General features: G+C 41.6%; 1 protein-coding gene across 4 annotated transcripts in view; it reads right to left on the bottom strand.

The window, feature by feature from the left end:
• The window catches only part of grin2ba (glutamate receptor, ionotropic, N-methyl D-aspartate 2B, genome duplicate a), a 184,192-nt gene that overhangs the window by 137,309 nt on the left and 26,756 nt on the right, over nucleotides 1-20,127 (bottom strand). For all 4 annotated transcript variants that reach the window (XM_059347242.1, XM_059347241.1, XM_059347243.1 and 1 more), the window contains one exon: nucleotides 5,995-6,711. In XM_059347242.1, the coding sequence (XP_059203225.1) occupies nucleotides 5,995-6,711 (717 nt within the window). The remainder of the gene's footprint in view (nucleotides 1-5,994; nucleotides 6,712-20,127) is intronic.

The raw sequence follows: 20,127 nt of genomic DNA, 5'->3' as shown, positions 1-20,127 counted from the left end.
GATAAACACCTCATATTGCAATCCCTATTTCCAAATCTTTGTCAGTCCATTTCCTTCAAACGCTCACTTACAATAAAAAAAATAAAATAAACGTACCGCAGTCCAATTTTTCTTAAGCTGGACTTTTCGTTCTATCTTCCACAATTGCTCTCTATCGCTTTTTTTCATCTCTGCTGCCCATACAGAAGAAGTTTTCTCTCATTACTCTTTCTTCCCCTCCTCATTTCTCTTTATCTCTCCCTGAATGTCCCATTCACTTTCAAAGACATTTCTCCTGTCTTCACCCTCCCTACCTCCCTCCCTCCCCCCCCTCCCTCCCTCCACCCAGTCTGAACTCTGTCTCCTCCTCTGCTGTTGACTCAGCGCTTGTCCTCTACATTTATCTGTCCATCACCTCTACAGGCAGCCCCTTCTCAACCCCACCTGATCTGGCAAAACCCCCTCAAACCCGTCTCCTCCCCGACATGCTTTCAGTCAAAGTAGAATTTCTTCCACCCAATCTCATCCTCACTATCTCAATTTCTCCATTTTCCCCCATGTCTCTCTCTCTCTCCCTCCCTCTGATCCTTCTCTATCGTATTTTCGCCACTCCATTGTCTCAGCCCATTAGGCAGACACAAATCCGTTTGGAGACTGAGCCTTAGCGCAGCCCCGTCCTCGCTCTCCTGGGCCCCCGTGCAGCCAGGAGGAAGCTCTCAGGAGAGGCACGCTCTGGCTTGTGGCCGGGGAAATCCATTTAAACCTCTGCCACAAAACGCTGCTCTTTCCTGCTGCCTGGTGCACTTAGGGCACGCGTGCTTAATGAATGATACTGTCCCTGCACACACACAAACACACACAGGCCCGTGCATTCCTTAACTATCCCCCACTGTTCCCCGTTTACCTCCTCCCACAGCCCTGCATCTTTCCCATGCAGTACGACACGGACATACATTTTCACATGTAATGTAGCCGTCCATGCACCAGCGGGGAGTGCTCTGGAAGATTTATATGTTTTTAAGACATACAGTTAGTGGTGTTAGAGGTCCGTCCTCTGAGGCTGGAGGACCCGGTGATCTCAACCAGTGGCAGGACCAGACTTTTTTGCCTGTGGTGGCCCATGTGGGGCCCCAGTTTATGCAGGGGTAGAATGAAGTATATGCATGCGTATACACATAGCCCAGCACTGTGTGTCAAGATATACTAGTTATAGGGGCATCCCTGTGGCTCACACTGGTAGAGCACATTCCATTAAGGCAGAGTCCTTGCTGCGGCAGACCCGGGTTCAAATCTGGCCTGAGGTCCCTTTGCCGCATGTCTTCCCTTTTCTATCTGTCACTATCTAATAAAGCACTAAAATGCCCAAAAATAATATATAAAAGATATTCTGGTTATAAATCTGGAATAAACATTTTTTGGTCAGGTCATTTCTAACTAATTTTGAAGGTTCTTTGACGGGTTTACGACATTATGATGGCAGTACATGAGGGTAATTCAATTATGCTCAATTATGCCTTTTATTTGCAATTTGGGGGTGTAGTCCATTTGTTGCAAAATCTAATAACTTTGGACCATCAGAGAATTTTTGCTGATCTGAGGGAACATTTTTATCTGTTCAGCAGAGCCCGTTTTCAATCAGGTACCTTGAAGTGAGACTGACAAGATATAATGACATGGTTGAGACCAGTGGACTCTTTAGGCTATTTCATTTCATAAAGATACCAACTTATGAGACATAACAGAGCATGGGAATGGCCATCATTTACAGCCATTTTTCATAATGTTTTGAAACTTTTTAATATTTGAAGAGACATCAAAGAAAAACACAAGGTGTATTAAAGATGTATGACTACAGCTGCATCTCGTCTCCTAATCTTCAGGTTCACAGCTTTCAGGTGATGTACATCACTTCTATCCATCATCTACTGCTGACCTGCTACCTACCCCTGAATATCCACTGTCCATACCTAAACAAGACATAAATGGGTCCTTGGTGGATCTCTAAGGGTTAAAGGCACTTGTGGCTAGATATTTAAGAAAGCTGTGAAGGTTGGTGTATAAAATGTGCGTACTGAATAGTAGTTTTTGCATGTGTGCTTGGAAGAGCGCCGCTTTAAATGGGAGTGGACGGTTCCCTGCCATTTCTCTCCTTAGTGCTCTAATGAGAAGGAACAGAGAGAAGAGTTACAGTGGTGGCCGCTGGCCTCGCCGTGTCACTGCCGCTTGTGTCTCTGCTGGTACAAAGACCTGTTGACATCAGAGGGTCAGCAGACAAACTGGAGGACGGCGGGAGACGAGGATGGCTGAGATAAGGCTGAGGCTCTATGGGGGCCCGGATCAAACAGCGTCGAGCGAGTTTTCGACAGCAGATGGCAAATGTCAGTATTGTAATAAAGGTTTCACTTTCCCTGCATGAAAGCCCATTAATTTCTCTGCTTCTTATTTAATACAGCTGCATTTATGCACAAAGTACCAAATGAATGAGCTGATTTTGTAGAATGGGGTCCAAGCCCAGATCCCAGGCGGCCTCAGATAAAGCAGCAGCAGATTGCTTTATCCCATTAGGCAAGGCCTAGTAAATAGGCAGAGATCTAGCTCTCTGTTCTGGTGAAATCTCCAGCTGATCCTGTCACTGGCATCAGCACTGTTGGCAGTTTGTCTTTCAAGTCAGACACCCCGGCTTACCCTGCCTGTCTGTCTGTCTGTCTGCACCCAGAGTTAATACTGATGCAGTCGGGCAGTACGGGTTGAGATGAGGAATCATCCGTTGCCATATCAAGCTAAATGTCGTCACTGTTTTTGGGTCAGCTTGATGTTAAGAGGACAATAAAGTAGGTTAAAGTTGTGCAGGGCACATGTAAAGCACATTAGTGGTGTTAGGCAAAAAATAAGCAAATGATGCATGTTTTTAGACTGGTTTAGAGCAAATAAACGAGGCTATGCAAAGCACATTTTAAATGGCAGATTATAGCTATGTGTAAGTCACAAGCAGAAGTGATCTGTTTCATTCGGAAGAGTCAGGTTTTTCAAAACCAACATGGCTCAGTTCAAAATTTTGTTTCAAAACAAAACTTCTCATGTCTTCTCTGACATCATTTTGACATCAGATGATTTGCTACCACTACACTTCACTTCATAGCGAGAGAGACTTAAGTCTCACCAGATTTAAATCAATGCCTCTGACTGCAGTAAATGCAGAAAAACATCTGTCATTAAGGGAATGTATAAAAATAAGACATGTCTTCTGATTAGTCTACAAATCAGACTTTTACAGAGAGATGTGTAGCTTTATGGAGTTCATCTCATCTTTGGGGGGATTCTCCTCCTTTCTTGCCTGCTAAACATGCTCAATTTCAAATAAATTCACCTAAAAGCTAAAGCAGTGCTGCTTTATGAAACCTAAAAGAAAATACGACAATACATTTTAGAATATAAAGATGTAAAACCTTAATTAGTGAGTAGAAGATTCAGAGATTGTGAATTGGAAACAAAAGAGAAGTCTTAAAGAAGTTCTTAAAATTGGCCAAGTTTTAGGAATACTGTTAAAGAATATCAAGGAATACTTTAGTTTCCTCATCAGTCAACACGTACATGTTGTTGGGGATTATCCAGGAAGATGTGGATAGCTGAAAAAGCTGATGAGTTATGTAAGTGTTGTAGAATTCATTGGAAGCTATATTAAAATATCAGACATATAATAGTTTAAAATGCATCACATATGCTTTGAAAAACACACAGAATTTGGTCAATAGTCACAGATTCTGTGCAGGGAACTCTTGCTTAAGTGAGATAAGAGCAGCTCTGATTTAGGAAATCCCAATACACCATTTGAAAACAAAACAGGAAATCATGAGATTTACGCACGAACCAAGGTATAAAGAACCATGAATAGAAAATGAATGAGGCTGTTTGGATCAAGTACCCATTTGGGTATCTTGCCTATTGTATCTGTTTTTGATACTTTTTTGATCATTAAATCCTGCACAGTGCTGTCTTTCTAAGAAACACATGTCGTCTGTTAAGATTTTCCACAACATGAGTTGAATGTTCTGTATGTCAGAATTTATTCAGCAAAAATAATTCCCACACTGTAAAAAATGTCTGTAGATTTTACAGTGAAAAACTGCTAAACCATGACAGTAAAAGACCGTAAAATGATAAATGAGTTAATTCAGTTTCAGTAACAATGAAACACAGAAAATGTATATATCAGCCAAAACAGTATTTTTACAGTTTTGTTTTTTTGAAAATGCATTACTCCACTGTAAAATACAGTGTAATATGTATTTAATGTAATATGTATACAAGGTGCCATTGTAATTTTTGCATTTATCTTTTGTAAAGAATTCTTTTTCTCACTGTTAAATGTACTAATGTACACCATATCTCTAACAAAAATATACTGTAATATTTATTGGTAAAATCTTTAATTTATGCGTTTTCATTTATAAAGTATTTTCTTGTCAATTATTAGAATTATTTTGATGGAAAAACTTGAAATCAACAGTGCCAATATCTTTTTACCGTAATAATAAAATAAGTTCCTTGTATTTATTACAGTAGAGTTCTGGCAACCACAGTTGCCGTTTTTTTACCGTAAAAACAACAGGGTTTTTTTTTACAGCGCATTTAGTGCTCAGCCAACGTGGAAATGTCAAAAACTGCACTTCCTCAAATGTCCACTTGAGGCTGGCTCCAAAAGTGAGTCAATCCTTATAAGTCCCTATGTTGAAATGCCTGGTATGGTCTCATTTGCTTCCCCTTCGTGACAACTGTACAGGATGTGAATTTTACATAATTTACTTGTTTTAAATATTTCAAGGAGCACTTTGAATGACAGGCAGGTGCCATTACAGATTGCAAGTTTTAGCACATTTTGGGATTAGCTTGGCATGAGAAGGAATCAGCCACTGCCAATATGGGGACGGCCAGAAACCTACGGGTGACGTCACAGAGGTTTTTTGCACCGTTGAGGAACCTTTTTCAAATGCTGCCACTTCCATAAAGCTTTTTTGAAGCAATACTTCAAAATGTGCATAAAAATACATTAATGGGAACAGTCTCGCTTTCAAGCACATGCAAGTGTTTCTCAACCTGTAGTGTTTGTTTTGTTTGGCCATCAGTACAAAGCAGAGCCCTGCTGAATGTAACAAGTAGACCCTGTGAAACTTCACTCATTTCAGACAAAACGGGGGGAAAAAATAAAAGATGACAAATCCCTAGAGAACATATAGAAGATGTGCCAAAACACTGATACCTTTTAGAAAACTAAACAGCAGTAGTTTGAACTGTGTTGCCACGGTTTTTAAAAATATCTTTCTTTGATGAAAGACAAAAATCTTCGTGGTGATGTAATCTGTCCATGACAAGCTATCACAGTGAGTGACAGACATGCAGCAGAGATTGACAGCAAAGTGCAGCCAATTCAAATTAAATCCTGCCGAGATCTAAGTTTATAGACCGGCCTTGCCAGAACCAAACAACATTAGCAGCAACTTAACAAGTAGGTCTTTTATCTATTCTGAACTTCCAGGAACACGACTAAACAATTAAAAAGCATTTATGAGTGGGTTTTGGCATGATTTTGTAAGTTGTTATTTTGGGAACAACCTTTTGGTTTCAACATTAGGTGCTGGACACAACATTTATCAGTGCTGACCAACACTTTCCATTCACTGTTTCCAAGATGACCCCCCTTAATATTTTAACACTCGAACCACCCACACATACTTCCTCACACAATTACTGTAAATGGGGACGACTTTGTTGTTTTACATAACTTTTAGTGCTTGAAAATGAGAGCAGTTTAACTCAAATGGAAGCAGTCTCTGTCCGTCTGTCTTTTTTTCCGACATCCGATAGACTTCACACTCGCTGGGTGTTAATGCTGAGGACCCAAGGAAGCACAGTGTCCAGTGTGAAGTTGTTTGGATGAGCGGTTCTCGAGGAAAGCTGTCCCGTTTTATAATGAGCGCTGCGTTATTTTTATAAAAGAAAGATTTTGAGTTGTCCTACCTTGGCAGCCATGATCATGGAGGAGCCCCCGCGGACTCCGAGGATGGGGATGTGCGTCTGGGCTGAGATGAAGTCCAGGATCTGGGCGATGGCCTCCTGGTCGGTGTCGTCCCCGAACACCACGCCCTGCAGCCAGTGCTCCGTCATTAGGTCGCAGATGCTCTTGATGATGCTTTTAGGGTCTGTCTCATTCATGGTCAGCACCTCCACGTTGGGCGCCATGTGGAGGAAGTCCTCCTTTTCCCGAGCCCCAGCCAGCGCCACCTCGCTGGAGTTGCCCACCAGGACAACGGCGATGCTGAGGCCGCGCAGGATATTGGGCAACGCCATGTGGTGGGGAGGAGGCTGGGGGATGGGCATGTAGTGGCCGCCACCGTGGCTGCCACCGTGGCTGCCCCCGTGGCTGCCCCCGTGGCCGCCACCTCCTCCACCGCCTCCCCCCCCACCTCCCCCGCCTCCCCCGCCCTTCTCTCTCCTTGAGTGGCAGGCCGGGGGAAGGTGGAGAAGGCAGAGCAGCAGGAGGAGAAGGGAGAGGCAGTGGGAGGCGCTGGTGTGGCGGTGGAGCGATGGAGGCGGGGGCGGGTGCGAGGGTCGGACTCGCCTCTCTTGCTCCTGGGCGAGTGAGGGGGCGGAGGAGGAGGCCCCGGCGTGGCCGCGGGGCGAGGAAAGGCTGTGGCAGCCGCAGACAGGCATGGTGGAGGAGTGGGAGAGTAATACCTGGAGAGATGGAGGGAGAGGAAAGAGATGGAGATAGAGAGAAAGGAGGGGTAGATAGAGATTTGATAAAGCAACATAACGAGAGAGAAAAGAAAGGGAAAGAGAAAGAGGCGGGAGATGGAGAGAAGGAGATAAAGGTTAACACAGCACCATGCAACATTGATTGAATAAAGTGAATTGCCGAGAGGCTACATGCATCATATGAATCAGTGCATATCAATGTCAGTCCACAGAAATGGGCCACGCAGGGGGGAGAGGAAAGGAGGGGGAACCTTGTGGAATACAGGGTTCTAAAGACACAAAGAGGGATGAGAGAAGAGGTCACACTTGACACACATAAATACTGCATAAACACACACACACACACAGATACATGGCGTATAGTTTACATATAATCTCACACGGATCAATAATTCATGTGGAATGTTCTGAAGCAGCATTATGGTATATATTATGGAGGATATAAAGTCTCCCTGAAGATGACATGCTGGCTTTCAGACAGGAGAGGAGTGAGGAAAGGAAGGATGGAAGGAAGCATCAGGAATGCAAACGAGAGAAGGGCAGATGGAGGAAAAGACGAGTCCATGCCAACTCCGACTGACAAACTGTCTGGAGCGAGATGAGTGACGCACCAACCCGAGACACAGACAAACTGACTGACGCCGAAATTGATTAGTTGATTGACGGCGGAGGCGCTCGGAGCAACTCGCAAGACTTTGATATGATACCCGCCCTCCTCCCTTCACCCCTACTGGCCTAGTTTAGCACTCACAGCCGTTTGCTGTCCATCCCTTCATCCTTCCACCTCCCTCCCACGTTCTACTTGACCATATCTGTCTCTCTCTCTCTGAGTCCCTCTTCTCTGTGCTTATTTATAGAGCTTTTCATTAATGGGGATGCAGTGAGAAGAGAGGAAGAGCCATGTGGGCCGCTGAAAGAGGGAGAGGGGAAATGAGCAAGATCCAGACAAGAGGAGGAGAGAGATGACGGCAGCAAGGTGAGACTCAAAAAACATGGTCACGATTTTTACTCCTCAATGCTCCCAGATCACAAAAATGATGATTCGTGACTTTGGAAACATTATGCATTTTTTTGAACTTGTCTTTTAACAGTGTATTTTCTTGAACTTTACATATAATTAAAACTGAAAAACAAACAAAATCAATAAATAATAAATATATAAAAAATAATAATAATAAATAATAATTGTAATAATAAATAAAGAAATACAATAATATATAATTTCTAAATATATGTACATAAGGAATAAAATAAAATAATTTAAAATAATAAATAATAACATCGCTCAAATTAAATAAATAAGATTAGGGTTGGAAAATGGATCATTAGATCAGCTTCAGATCATTTTTTTGGGCAATTTTTGTCCTTTTGTTTTGCTAATTTAACCCTCCTGTTATGTTGCAGGTCAAATTGACCCATTTCAAAGTTTAAAAATCAAAAAAAAAAAAAAAAATGGTTAAAAGTTTTTTCATCAAAAGAAAAATACATTTTTTTAAATCTGTAAAATTAAAAATTTAAAAAATCAATGTCATGTAAAACCATTGTATTTTATATGTAGATCTTTCCAATGTACAAAAAAAAAAATTAACATGCATTAAACATTTTTTGCTCGAGTGAATTATCCTCATTGAACCAAGATCTGTGAGAGGTAAGAACACACTTGCACTAAACATTGATTGAAATGGTCAGTAATGGAATCATTAATGAAATATAAACAATGTTTATTGGAATTGTTTAGTTTCTGACACTTTTGGATAATTAAACATGGCCTGGGTGAAATTGACCCATGCACATTATTACTGAAACGAACATAACAGGAGGGTAAATGGTCTGCCTCTGAAGAATGGCCATGAGAGGTCCAGTGTCCACGTTGCACCTGAATGCGGCACATGTTGGGATCCATGGTGGGTCGCTACTCAGCGGAGAGACACACACTTTTGTGCACATATATCAAAAACCACCGGTTGCTGTGCTGATGATGGTCGGTCAAAATTTTAACTTATTACCAATCTTATCAAGTACTGTATGTTGCTCTGTTAGTGCACATCCACGACCTGCTGAAAAATACCAAACATAAATGGTCAATTTATGATGATCAAAACTAATTTGGACCAAAATAAAATAGTTTACATATTTTGTGGTGTGCTGCCACAATCTGCTGAAAACTAAACATATTCTAGTTAGTAAAAACAGACAAAGCACACCACTATAAAGGAAAGGGCGCGCTGGATTTATAATACAAGACAAAATAAGAGCTTCTTTGTAAAACAGAATGCAGTGCAATAATCGTTTTATCTTCATTATCTGTTTTCATAATTGCCAAAATCGTAATCAAAAATAAAATTTGATTCCTCGCCCAGCCCTAGTGGGATGGCAACTACACAACTGGAGACAAAGCCAGACATGAAAAAAGATGCTTTCTGTCAGAGATGTGTGCGTTCTCTTCATGTTTACATCTGAGTGTGTGGGAGGCGGGTGTCCTCTGCAGTTTATCAGCATATAGTCGGTGTAGGTGTACAGTCGGTGGGAATAGATGTTCACTTTGGTTTTGTGGGCATGTGAGATACCCGGGACATTGGGGGTGTAGTTGCTCATAAAGTTGTTCTGAGTGGTGTATTGTGTGTGTATCTCATACATGACTGCCTTTAACAAGGAGGATGGAAGGTACAAAGAAGAACAAAAACGCTAAAACAATAAAGCTGACAGCTAATAAGACAGGAAATGACAGAGTGGAGGAAAAAGCGAGAAGGAGATTGAGAGAGGGATAAAGGGACGTATGCAGAGATGACAGAACAACTTCTTTAGGGAAAACTAATTGCTGGAGGTTCGTCAGCTCTAATTACAGGTCCCTGTGTTAATAGTCAATTGCGCACCACTCTCCAGGAAGGATGGAGAGGTGGGAGGGAAGGAATGAGGGATGATAAGAGGCATGAGGAGACAGAGAAGGGAGGGAGGGAGGGAGGGTGTGGGAGGAAACCGGAGAGAGACGGAGAGTGTAAACCAAGGAGGACCTTGGTGAGACGCCAGCAAAAAGATGAGAAAGCCGGAGAGAATGAGGGATGGAGGAGAAGAGGAGAGGAAGAAAGACGGAGAGGAGGAGAGAGTCACAGAGTGAGACAGAGAGAGATGCCCTCTTTGAATCTGGACTTCTCTGGCAGCACTCTGTTTCCATGGCAACAATTAAAATAGGCCTACATGCGCACAGACACAGCTGATGGACATAGAGATACACACCGGCAGCATGCACACACATTTCGCAATGAGCATTGATCATGTAAATTAAACTGCTGTGCGTCCTTAAAGAGGGTGTGTTTTACACACAGAGTCCTCTCATGTACACATTAGCATAGAGACCTCTGGCACGTTTTTACATGTGAACACACACACATAAAACACACACTAAAACTGGCCATCTCCCTGTCCCTAGCTGTCCCTGTCACACACACAGTCGCCTGCAGCCGCGCACACATACCCTACGGAGTACAGATTATATTAGCCAACGCACTGTGTAACTCCAATCACTCAGAGAGATGAGGCCATTAAAAAGTCCCATAGTGAGTCAAAGCATGTCTCATAAAGAAACACAAAAGGCGCGTATTAAACCGTAGATTACACGACTGAGGTTATGACACTAAGTGACCCCATTTCCCCGTCAGCCGGCCCACGCGTCTCACCCACCATTTGCTCTATTAGCCACACCAGCGCACACAGCAGCCGTATCAGTTACACATGGGTGGACCACAGATAGCCTCTACCAGCCCACGACCCCGAGGTGCAAACCCCACACACACACACACACACACATACACGCACACACGCACGCGCGCGCACACACACACACACAGGGAAATTTATTCCAAATAAACATATCTATCAATGGAAAACAGTGTGATATTGAAAGTAGAAATTTACTGGTTCTAGCTATATGTTTTTATAAACTCTGTATCTTTGGATTTGGGACTGTTGGTCAGACAAAACAAGACATTTTAAAGGCCTCTTTAAAAAGCATTTCTCTTTTATTAAAATTAAATAGGCAACAATTCAAGACAAAGTTTGCTCTTAGGTATTATGTATTAAGAGTTTAAAAATTTAAATACTTAGCTAATCTGCTTCATCAGGACTGTGTAGGTGTGGTGTGATCAGGTTTGATTGACAGTGGCCTGGCAACATAAGCAAAACAACCCACCAACTGTCATCAGATTGAAATATTGCTAAGTCTTGATTGGCGCGTGGAGGTGCATCATCTTTGTGTATCCGAGCCCTGCCCACCTAACGCCAGTGAGAAGAGATCAGATAAAAACACAAAAACTACAGATATATCTCCAGTGAAATAACCAAAAGTGTTCTAACTTTGATGGAAAACTGTGTGTTAATGTCAGAGCCCAATCTTGTAAGCTATTGGCAACCTGTCGCTCTGACAACATTTTAGGCTCTGAGGGTAATAGCTAATATTCTGGTGTTACGGTGTAGCCAGCAGATATCTGGCTACCTGTGTGCCAAGACTTCCTCTGTGCACCAATCATTGTTGACAGTCCAAGTAGTAACCAGATTCAGGTCCAGGCAACATTTCGGCTAATCTGAACCTACGCATGAATGCAGTTAGATTTAAAAGTTAAGAAAAAGCTAAATCGTTGTTGTAACGTGCTGATGTGTTTTCATAGCCTTAATGAAGTCACAATGAGCTCTGGGAACCTGTAATGGGAAATCTTTGCTAAATATTTACTATTTACTTTATTTTATACACAAAAAATCAATCAATTAATTGAGAAAGTAATTGGGATAATTCCTTTTTTGTTGCTAGTTTTTCATCCTAAACACATTAATTCCCTCTTTTCTTTCTTAAAGGACATGAAGCCATTTATATCTAAATGCCTTTTTGAAGAAATGTCCTATATTGTAAAAAGTGAGATGTCCATGTCTTTGATTATATAGCAGGTCTAGTTGCTGAATAAAAGCATCAAAATGTTCACCTGCACACAGCCCGTATTCAGAAACTGTGCCTTTACATGAGCCACCAGGACCTCCATAAGGTTGTGATGTCACAATAGGGCTGTTTCCACTACCGAGCAATACCCGTAATGAGGTGGGTCTCACTCCCCGAAACGCCCCTAATTTGAATACGAGCCGTCCGGAGCAGGCTTTTGTTGGGACTCTTTTCATCCCTGTGGAAGAGCAGGGTCTGTTTTCTCCCCTGAAAACAGCCTGGTTACTGATTGGATAGATCACTCAGCGGGATGTAACGTAGTACTCTACAGGACAACTACACACGCCATTTGTAAATGCCAGTGAAGCAGTGTTCCCAACTTAGCGACTTTGTTGCTAAATTCAGCGACTTTTCAGACCCCATTAGCGACTATTTTTCAAGAAAGCGACTGGAAACAAATCCAGCGACTCCTTCTCACTCTTCTTAACGATCAGGAGGCCGGCTTGTTAAGAAGAGCCGCCGTTAGCAGCAGTTAGCTACAGTTAGCTCTGTAGCAGTACAGTGTGTCTGTGCTGCCGCTGCAGGAGGTGTTCACTTAGCAATCTCTGTTTGTTTACAACAAACACCGGACACTCTGTGCGCAGTTAGCGATGTCGTTAATTCACAATCACTATGTTTATGATAAGCAGAGACTCTGTGCATAATTAGCTATGCTGCTTTCAGCTGCTGACGTTGTGCACAGTTAGCAACATTGAAAACCATACGTCACCTCCAGAGTCTCTAAATCCCTCTGGGGGCTAACTTGTAGTCGAAACACGCAGAGTGAGTGGACTTTTGAGAGGGTGTGGCCTGAGACTTTCCTGGTGGACACTTTCCCCCCTAGTCGAAACAGGGCTAGTTATACTATTTAGTTAGAAAGTGCCATTACAACGCTGTTACAGTCATTACCCGGCTGCATTGACAGTGCAAAGACAGCAAGAGCACAGATTATGGAAGACCTGGAAACACTGAACAATCAGACTATTTCAGTCAGCGTTAAAAAAAACATGTTTTTTGAACAATAAAGCATTTAAATATGTAGAAACCCCAATATGAACCTGAAAATTAGCATAATCTGTCTCCTTTAATGAGAGCACATTTCTTTTGTGTTCCTATTGCCAGGTTATTACTGCCTCAGCCTCTGTTACTGTACACATGCAACAAGGCATCGGCCAATTAGGTAAGAACACAGTGTTTCAGGTAGTTACCCACCCCAACCAAACAAAACCAGGTACTAAGTGGGCCCAAATGGACAATAAACGGGGTAATAGTCATTAATGAACGTCAAGGCTAACATGGCTCATATTGCTGTAGTGGAAAGTTGACGGAGCAGGGGATATGAGGCATGACGCAGATATTACAGCTCTGTAATTGGCTCGTCTCACTCTTTCTCCCCCCCTTTTTGTCAGCTATAAATCACACAATTATAACTAGCGGGGAGTCCGCAGCGGATCTCTGTGTGTGTCAAATGCAGACCAACTATTAATGGCGGTCATGATGTTGATCTGGAGGAACACAAGCTACACACGCACACACACAATCAGGAAAATTGTCTTTCCAGTCAATCAAAAATACCTCATACAGGTGAAGAATTCAATATAAGTTCCTATTTAATATATGTGAGCAGCACTCTGTTCCAATCACAACTGCTCTCACAGTAATAAATCCACACAGGACAGGAAGCATTACTGCCGAGAACGGTTTGTGCGCTTGTGGGCAGTACATCTGTGTGTGTGTGTGTGTGTGTAGTTGATGAATTTGGTTTGAAAGGTTGTGAACAGCGCTAGCAGTGGCTTGCTCTCCCTAATGCATTTTTAGAAGTGACATTTATGGGGTTTTTTGTTCGAATGAAAGCCAGCAGAAAAATGTAACCTTGGCGCTAATCTTCAGCCACAAGATGTCTTTGATTTGAAATTGATTCAACTGGCGGACGGCACCTGACAATATTAAAAACATTCCTCAGTCCGTGGTAGCATTTTGAGAAGGCGAGGCCCTCTGCTGCCCTGGGGGATGTGACCGGGCCACGGCGCGGGTCAGCGCACCGCATACTGATGAGCGGAGAAATCAGCTGGATGCTGGAGTCGCTGCCGAACTATTCGATATATATACGTGAATATGAAAGGAAAATGCCGGTCTAATGTGTGAACTCATTATAAAGTGCTCTGATAAATATTCATGCAGCCTGTCTGTGCAGCCTGCTGTGGAGGTGGAAGGTGGTGTGTGAGTGTGTGAGCGTGTGTGTGTGTGTGTGTGTGTGTGTGTGATTATGTGTTTGGACCTGTGTTTGTACATGATGTTCTGAAGCAGCCACTCACCAGCCCCCTCACCAAAGCAGACCAGCCAGGCTTTGCAATCACATGTGCGCCGCGGCTCCAGGACCAATCTACTGGCATAATGGTGTCTATTTCCAGAAAGAGAGGACGTTGAAGCATCCATCGCTCTCTTCCTCCCAGACTCCCTCTTTCTCTTCCTTTCATTTTAACGCTATTTATCTCTTTCTCTCTCTGTTTTATCATTTTGTCCCTTCGAACAATGCTTCCTCTCAATTCTCCCACTTATCTCTCTCTTGCGCTCGCACTCTCTCATCGCCCTCTTCTCATTATGTGGTAAGTGTCAGGTTTGTCGATGGTGTTATTTGCATGAAAACTGGAGGACAAAGGCTACTGGCAATTTTTCACATTTATTGCCTGGTTTGATATTTAGGAGGACAGTAGAAGATGGCACCGAAAGACAATCTCTCCATATCTCTCGGGGTGACTTCCAAACCGTCTATGGTGCAAGTACATTATCTTAAGCGCTAAGTCGGGCGTGCTGTGGTGGCTTCATTTCTTTTTTTAATTGAAATGAGAATGTCATGATGAGAGGGTCACATATCACGTGCAGCAGCAGCAGCAGCAGAATAAGTACCAGGAACTTGAGAAATGGCCCGTTACATCAAACCTGTGCACACATGAGGCTACTCAAGTCAGCGCTAGCTTGTCATTTCATATATAAGAAATGAGCAGCTGAAGAGGAGAACTTCATATGTGGCTTTTTAGCTTCAGCTTTTAGCAGCAAAAGATGCTCTAAAAGAGTTGTTTGGTATCACATTGTGCATTTCTGTCTGTTTTAAAGAGAATATTTTATGCTTTTCCCTATTCTCTGTTATATATATAATGTTTCAATGTCAGACACTCTTATTAACTCTCCTGTTATGTTTGTTTCTCAGAAACAGCAATAATGTTCATGGGTCAATTTGACTCGGAGCATGTTTAATTATCTAAAAGTGTCAAAAACCAACAAATATCAATAAACATTATTCATATTTCATTAATGCATTATTTGCAATGGTGTTCTTTACTTCTCATAGATCATGGTTCAATGAGGATAATTCACTTGTTTTCATAAAAAAAAATGCATGTTAAGACTTTTTTTAATGAACATTGGAAAGACCTACATATAAAATACAATGGTTTAAAATGACATTGATTTTTTATTTATATTTCATTTTACATTAATATATTTTTTACATTTATATTGTGAAAAATACTTTAAAATATATTTTTTTAGATTTTTAAACTTTGAAATGGGTCAATTCAACCCACAACATAACAGGAGGGTTAAAGATGGCCAAAGTTTTAAATAATGCAGTAAGCGTTTGTAAAAGAAATCCTATGAGCAAAAACCTCAGGTTTCTGATTGTTTAACACTCTATTTCCAACATTTCTTCTACTCTCGGCTCAAGCTGACATCAGTTTGTGATGGATTTGTTTATCCAGGCACATTGCTGCAGTGTTTGTTTAAAATGTATAACTACATGTAGCTACATACTAACGTCAGATGTTATTAATTCCTCCCCAATTATAACAAGAACTGGGTACATACAGACACATTGTTGGAGGTGGCGGGGCCCTGTTCATTCCTATGAAAGTTGCTCAGTAGCACATGAAGCCAAAAAACTTCAACGTCCAAGTATAAAATAGATCTTCTATGGATCTTCGGCGCTGTGGGGCCAATAGAGCATCACACCAGAGACTACCGCCGGCCCAGCTGGCTAACTTCCAGTTTAGTCCTCTGCTAACTTGAATGGGTATGAAATAAATCAATCATGTGGCTCTTCTCGACTTTCCAAGTGTTATCGGACCGAATGAATCAAATTCTGATCGTGAGTCATTTTTCAGGGCTTGTGACGCTCAATTAAACGCTAGTGGATGGGAGGAAGGTAACAGATTAGCCAAGGCCTCAACTGAAACACTTGTTGCCTTTAAATCTCGCTACAAAAAACTGCTGTAGGAATATTTCTCTTTTTAAAAGAAATGTCCGTAGTCAGGATTTGAATAGAGAACAGAAGTTATTTAGTGTAATTTATGTTCAGAAAATGAATATGTGGACTATTAGCAATGGATAATTAGACATACAGATGTTCGTTATATATGGAATAATTATGGCAAGAAAGCAGCAGGGGGGGGGTCACTGCCTGTGCTCAAGGTCTATGATTACGCCTCTGCACACATTTTCTACTTTATTTATAAGTTAAGTGTGTGTGTGTGTGTGTGTGTGTGTGTGTGTGTGTGTAACCTGATGTACAGTGTTGTATCCTCCAGTCCCTTGCAGCTCTACGGCTCCCCTGCGTGTCCGTGCCTGTGCTCTGGGCCTGCAGCATCCGTGATGAACAGGACGAGTCCTGGGTGAGCTGACTAAAACTCCCTCTGCAGTCCCTGACAGCTCGTTGAGAGAGCCGCTCCATGTTATGTTAAGCCATTTTAGCCTCGGACAAGATACGCGTGATATTAAAAGTGAAACTGTCTGCCTTCCACTGCAGCTGCTGCGTTCCCGGTGAGAGAGTTCTGCACAAACACACATCAATACTATCCACAGGTCTATACTTTATTTTCCAATTCAGTCTGGCAGAAGAACGAAACGCGCTTCAGGCAGCATCTGGAACAAATTATTGATTTAAAATTATTTTTACCTCCTGTTTTCATTTAGGCGCATGTGTACAGTAAGAAGCCACTTTGAATGTTGTCGGTGTAAAAAAGAAGAGCAGCATGCAGGGATTTACATTTGCATGAGGGTGTTCATATGTGTGCTAAGATATTGTAGTTCTCGTCACATTTTCATTACAACACGTCCTGATACCAAGACGACAGAACAGGAAGACTCCCAAAACATCATAGTCATGGTTAATGTTGTGAAATTGTCACAGTTTGATTTAGGTTTAGGCAACCAAACGACTTAGACAGGTTTCAGAAAACGTGAATGTTGTTGTGTTTGTTACATATGTATGTTTGGGACTTAAGTAGGTGACTTGGTTACATTCTTAATAACTCAAGTTGACTTTTGCTTGACAGCAAACGTTGTCACTCTTTCTACTACATCACCTGACTTCCTCTTTGATCATAATTACTACTGTCACTAGAGGTTGCAACCAAACAATATTCATAAATACAGGTTGTAAGTCATAAGGCAAGACATTAATTTACTTATAATTATTATTATTATTTTTAATTTTCCTTTAAAAAAACATTGCATTTTCTCTTAAAATGGAAACTGAGATTATTGTAATTTTTTTTTATTACTCTTTTTTCTTTCCAGATATGCATTTGCTACATCGCTGTCAATTGTAATGGGACAGAGCATTTTCATTGTATTGTCTATATTACATAATAAGTAGTTGGGTATTGGTTTTTTTGTGGCCAAGGTGCGTTATTGTTTGTTGTTTGGGTCTATGTTGGAAAATGTAATAAAAATATTATTCAAACAAAAAAAAATACAGGTTGTAATAAGCTGCTTGCACTGACACCCAAAACTATTTTTTTGGCGAGGATGGTCTGGGTCATTAACTTTAATGTCCCCAAATTTCAGGTAAGAATCAAATCTGTTTAAATGTATACACAGACTGGATAAGGTTGAGTTCAGGACCTTTCAAAGGTCCCATATTGTCATACCATTGATTAAAAGTCCTGAATGAGTCATTATGTGAGCATGCAACAGGCTGCCATGTTTTTAAAATAGCAAGCAAAGATTAATAAAAGGTAATAAAGGTATACTTTTCATTAAGTGTTGCTTGCAGAAAGATGCCAAGGGACCATAAGGCAGGGCAGGCAAGTGGGTGCATTTATAAAACCATTATTAAATGCATCATAATTCCTAAAACTTACAAGAAATTGGTTAGGAATGGACTCAATATGACAGGCTGAATTTTATCCATACACTTTGGCACATAGCCAAAGTGCTAACAGTCTGTAGGTGTTGTATTTGATGCAATGTAAGGTAAGCCATTAGACAAATTATGCTGCTTTCCACAATTACATGACAGTATAAAGTGTCTGTCCTTAATGAATTAATAAAATTATGGAGGATCATAAAATTCCAGCTGGCCTCCAGCCAAAGCTCTGTGTGACCGTATACAGGCAGCAGGGTAAAACCATGTAAAGGCCCATAACACACTCTGGTACTACTGTGCTGGAAGTTTTGGGGCAACAATGGACGCCCCATCTTCCACACAACATGTTTGAATTATTGCACCCAATTGTATAACCACAATGCAGACCTGCTGCCCAAGCAGCTGTTCCTGGCAGTGTCCGCACCACAGAGCTGCCCAGTGAGCTCCCACGGGACACATCACGGGATAAAGGGGAAGAGTAAGGCATCGCCAGAGCCCCCGGACTCACTTGGCTAATTTACTGGGCAGACGCGGTCACAATGTGAAGCGTTTTCTCATCGTTCCCTGAGATGTGGCAGCTGTTGAACGGGTAGAAACCGCCTGCAGCTGTTTGATGATGTGCTGGTCCTGCAGCTGAGGAAGTCAGACACGGGGATAATGCATGATCAACATGCTCGTCCACACACTCCCATCAAGCCAGAGGGTCGTACCAGAGTGAAAACAGTTTTGTCTAGTCTCAGGTGGTGTGTGCATGTGTTTCGTTCGTCCGGGTTGTGTGTCTTTGCAGGCATGCATGTTTGTTGGAAACCTCTTCCCATCTACCATCAGCTGTTTGCATATCAAGTCTACTATAGACACAAAGACACTTACACACTTCAGATTGACAAATGTGTTTTGACAACACTCAGGGAGATAAGCACTTGGTCTCTAGGATCTCTCCCAGGGACACGTTTCTATTTACACCTACTCCGCCTCGCAGAGGAGACGCTTAATCTTCTCCATGATTTGTGGCTTCAGCTCCGAAATCCCTCTCTCCACTCTGTTCTTTTCCCTCTTCCGTCCTCACTTGTCTTTCGGTTCTCCTACTTCCCTTTTCGCCTCATTTTATCTACTCGCCTTCTCTCTCCTCATCTGACTTGCATCAGCATTAGTGCTTTAGTCCATGTGTCATTGTGAAAGACCTTTACGGGAGTGTTTATACGCGTGGCGTTATGCAGCAGACTGCATTGTTTGCTGAGAGGTAAAGCTAGGGATAGGAAGAGCACGGTGCATTGAGTGACCCTCATGCCAATAACAGCGCTGTAATCACTTTAAATGTGTTTTATTGTCAGCTTTTCACAGATTAGAGCCACAATAATCTGTCCTCCTCTATCCATCTCATTCCAAGCTGTTATTTTTGGCACCAGGATTCTGCCTTTTTGGATTAGTAGGTGTGGAAGTGTTTTTGTTTTTTTTCCTTTGTTGGGCTGAGTGTGTTTATGTGTGTGTACTACTGAGAAACAACAAGGTTGTATAGCAAAGGTATCTGCACCGCTCCATTGTGAGGGGAAAATAATCTCGAGTGTATGTTGTGCTGGATCGGTTTCTCAAAAGAAGATACTGAAATACAGTGTAGCTGCGTGCTCAGAGTCTGCCTCCTCGAGTGGAAATCAACATTTATTTCATGGGTACGCTTGGATACATCAAACCCAAGCCCTGAAATATGCTTAAGTAAGAACATGGCCTAATCCGCTACTGTACTGTGTCTGCTGTGTCTGCCAGTACAATACACACATCACTAACTCTGCTAAAGGAAGAGGACAATGAGGACAAAGTAGAGGAAACTAAATATATTTTAAGGAACTTTTATACTCGAGTGCCATTTTACGCTATCCAATTATAGGCCTATTTGGCTTCCAACTATTCTGATACAAGATAATAGAGATAAAGCGATTACTGGGTTGTATTCAGTTTCACAATGATGCTCTCGTTTTGACTGTTATAAATCCAGCACACCCTTTCCTTTACAGCTGTGAGTCACTGACTGAAATATATGAAATATAGTTTACCAAAATGTTGAATTCAGTGGGTTGTGGCAGTTTAATACTGCAAATTTGATCTAATTTATTTTGGTATAACTTAATGGGGTTTTTTTAATCGTATTTGTCCTTAAAACATAGTTGATCTAATTTTTTTGACTGATTTATTTTTACTAATTATTTTTATATTAACAATTTAACTGTTTATATATTTATATTTTTTAAATCATTTTTTTACAATTATTTTTTATTTATTTTTTTATATAATA

This window comes from Centropristis striata, chromosome 13 (genome assembly GCF_030273125.1).
Source record: "Centropristis striata isolate RG_2023a ecotype Rhode Island chromosome 13, C.striata_1.0, whole genome shotgun sequence".
In the NCBI taxonomy this organism is placed as follows: Eukaryota; Metazoa; Chordata; class Actinopteri; order Perciformes; family Serranidae; genus Centropristis; species Centropristis striata.
The sequence above is the reverse complement of the archived record's forward strand: the minus strand, read 5'-3'. Positions and strand labels throughout refer to the sequence as shown.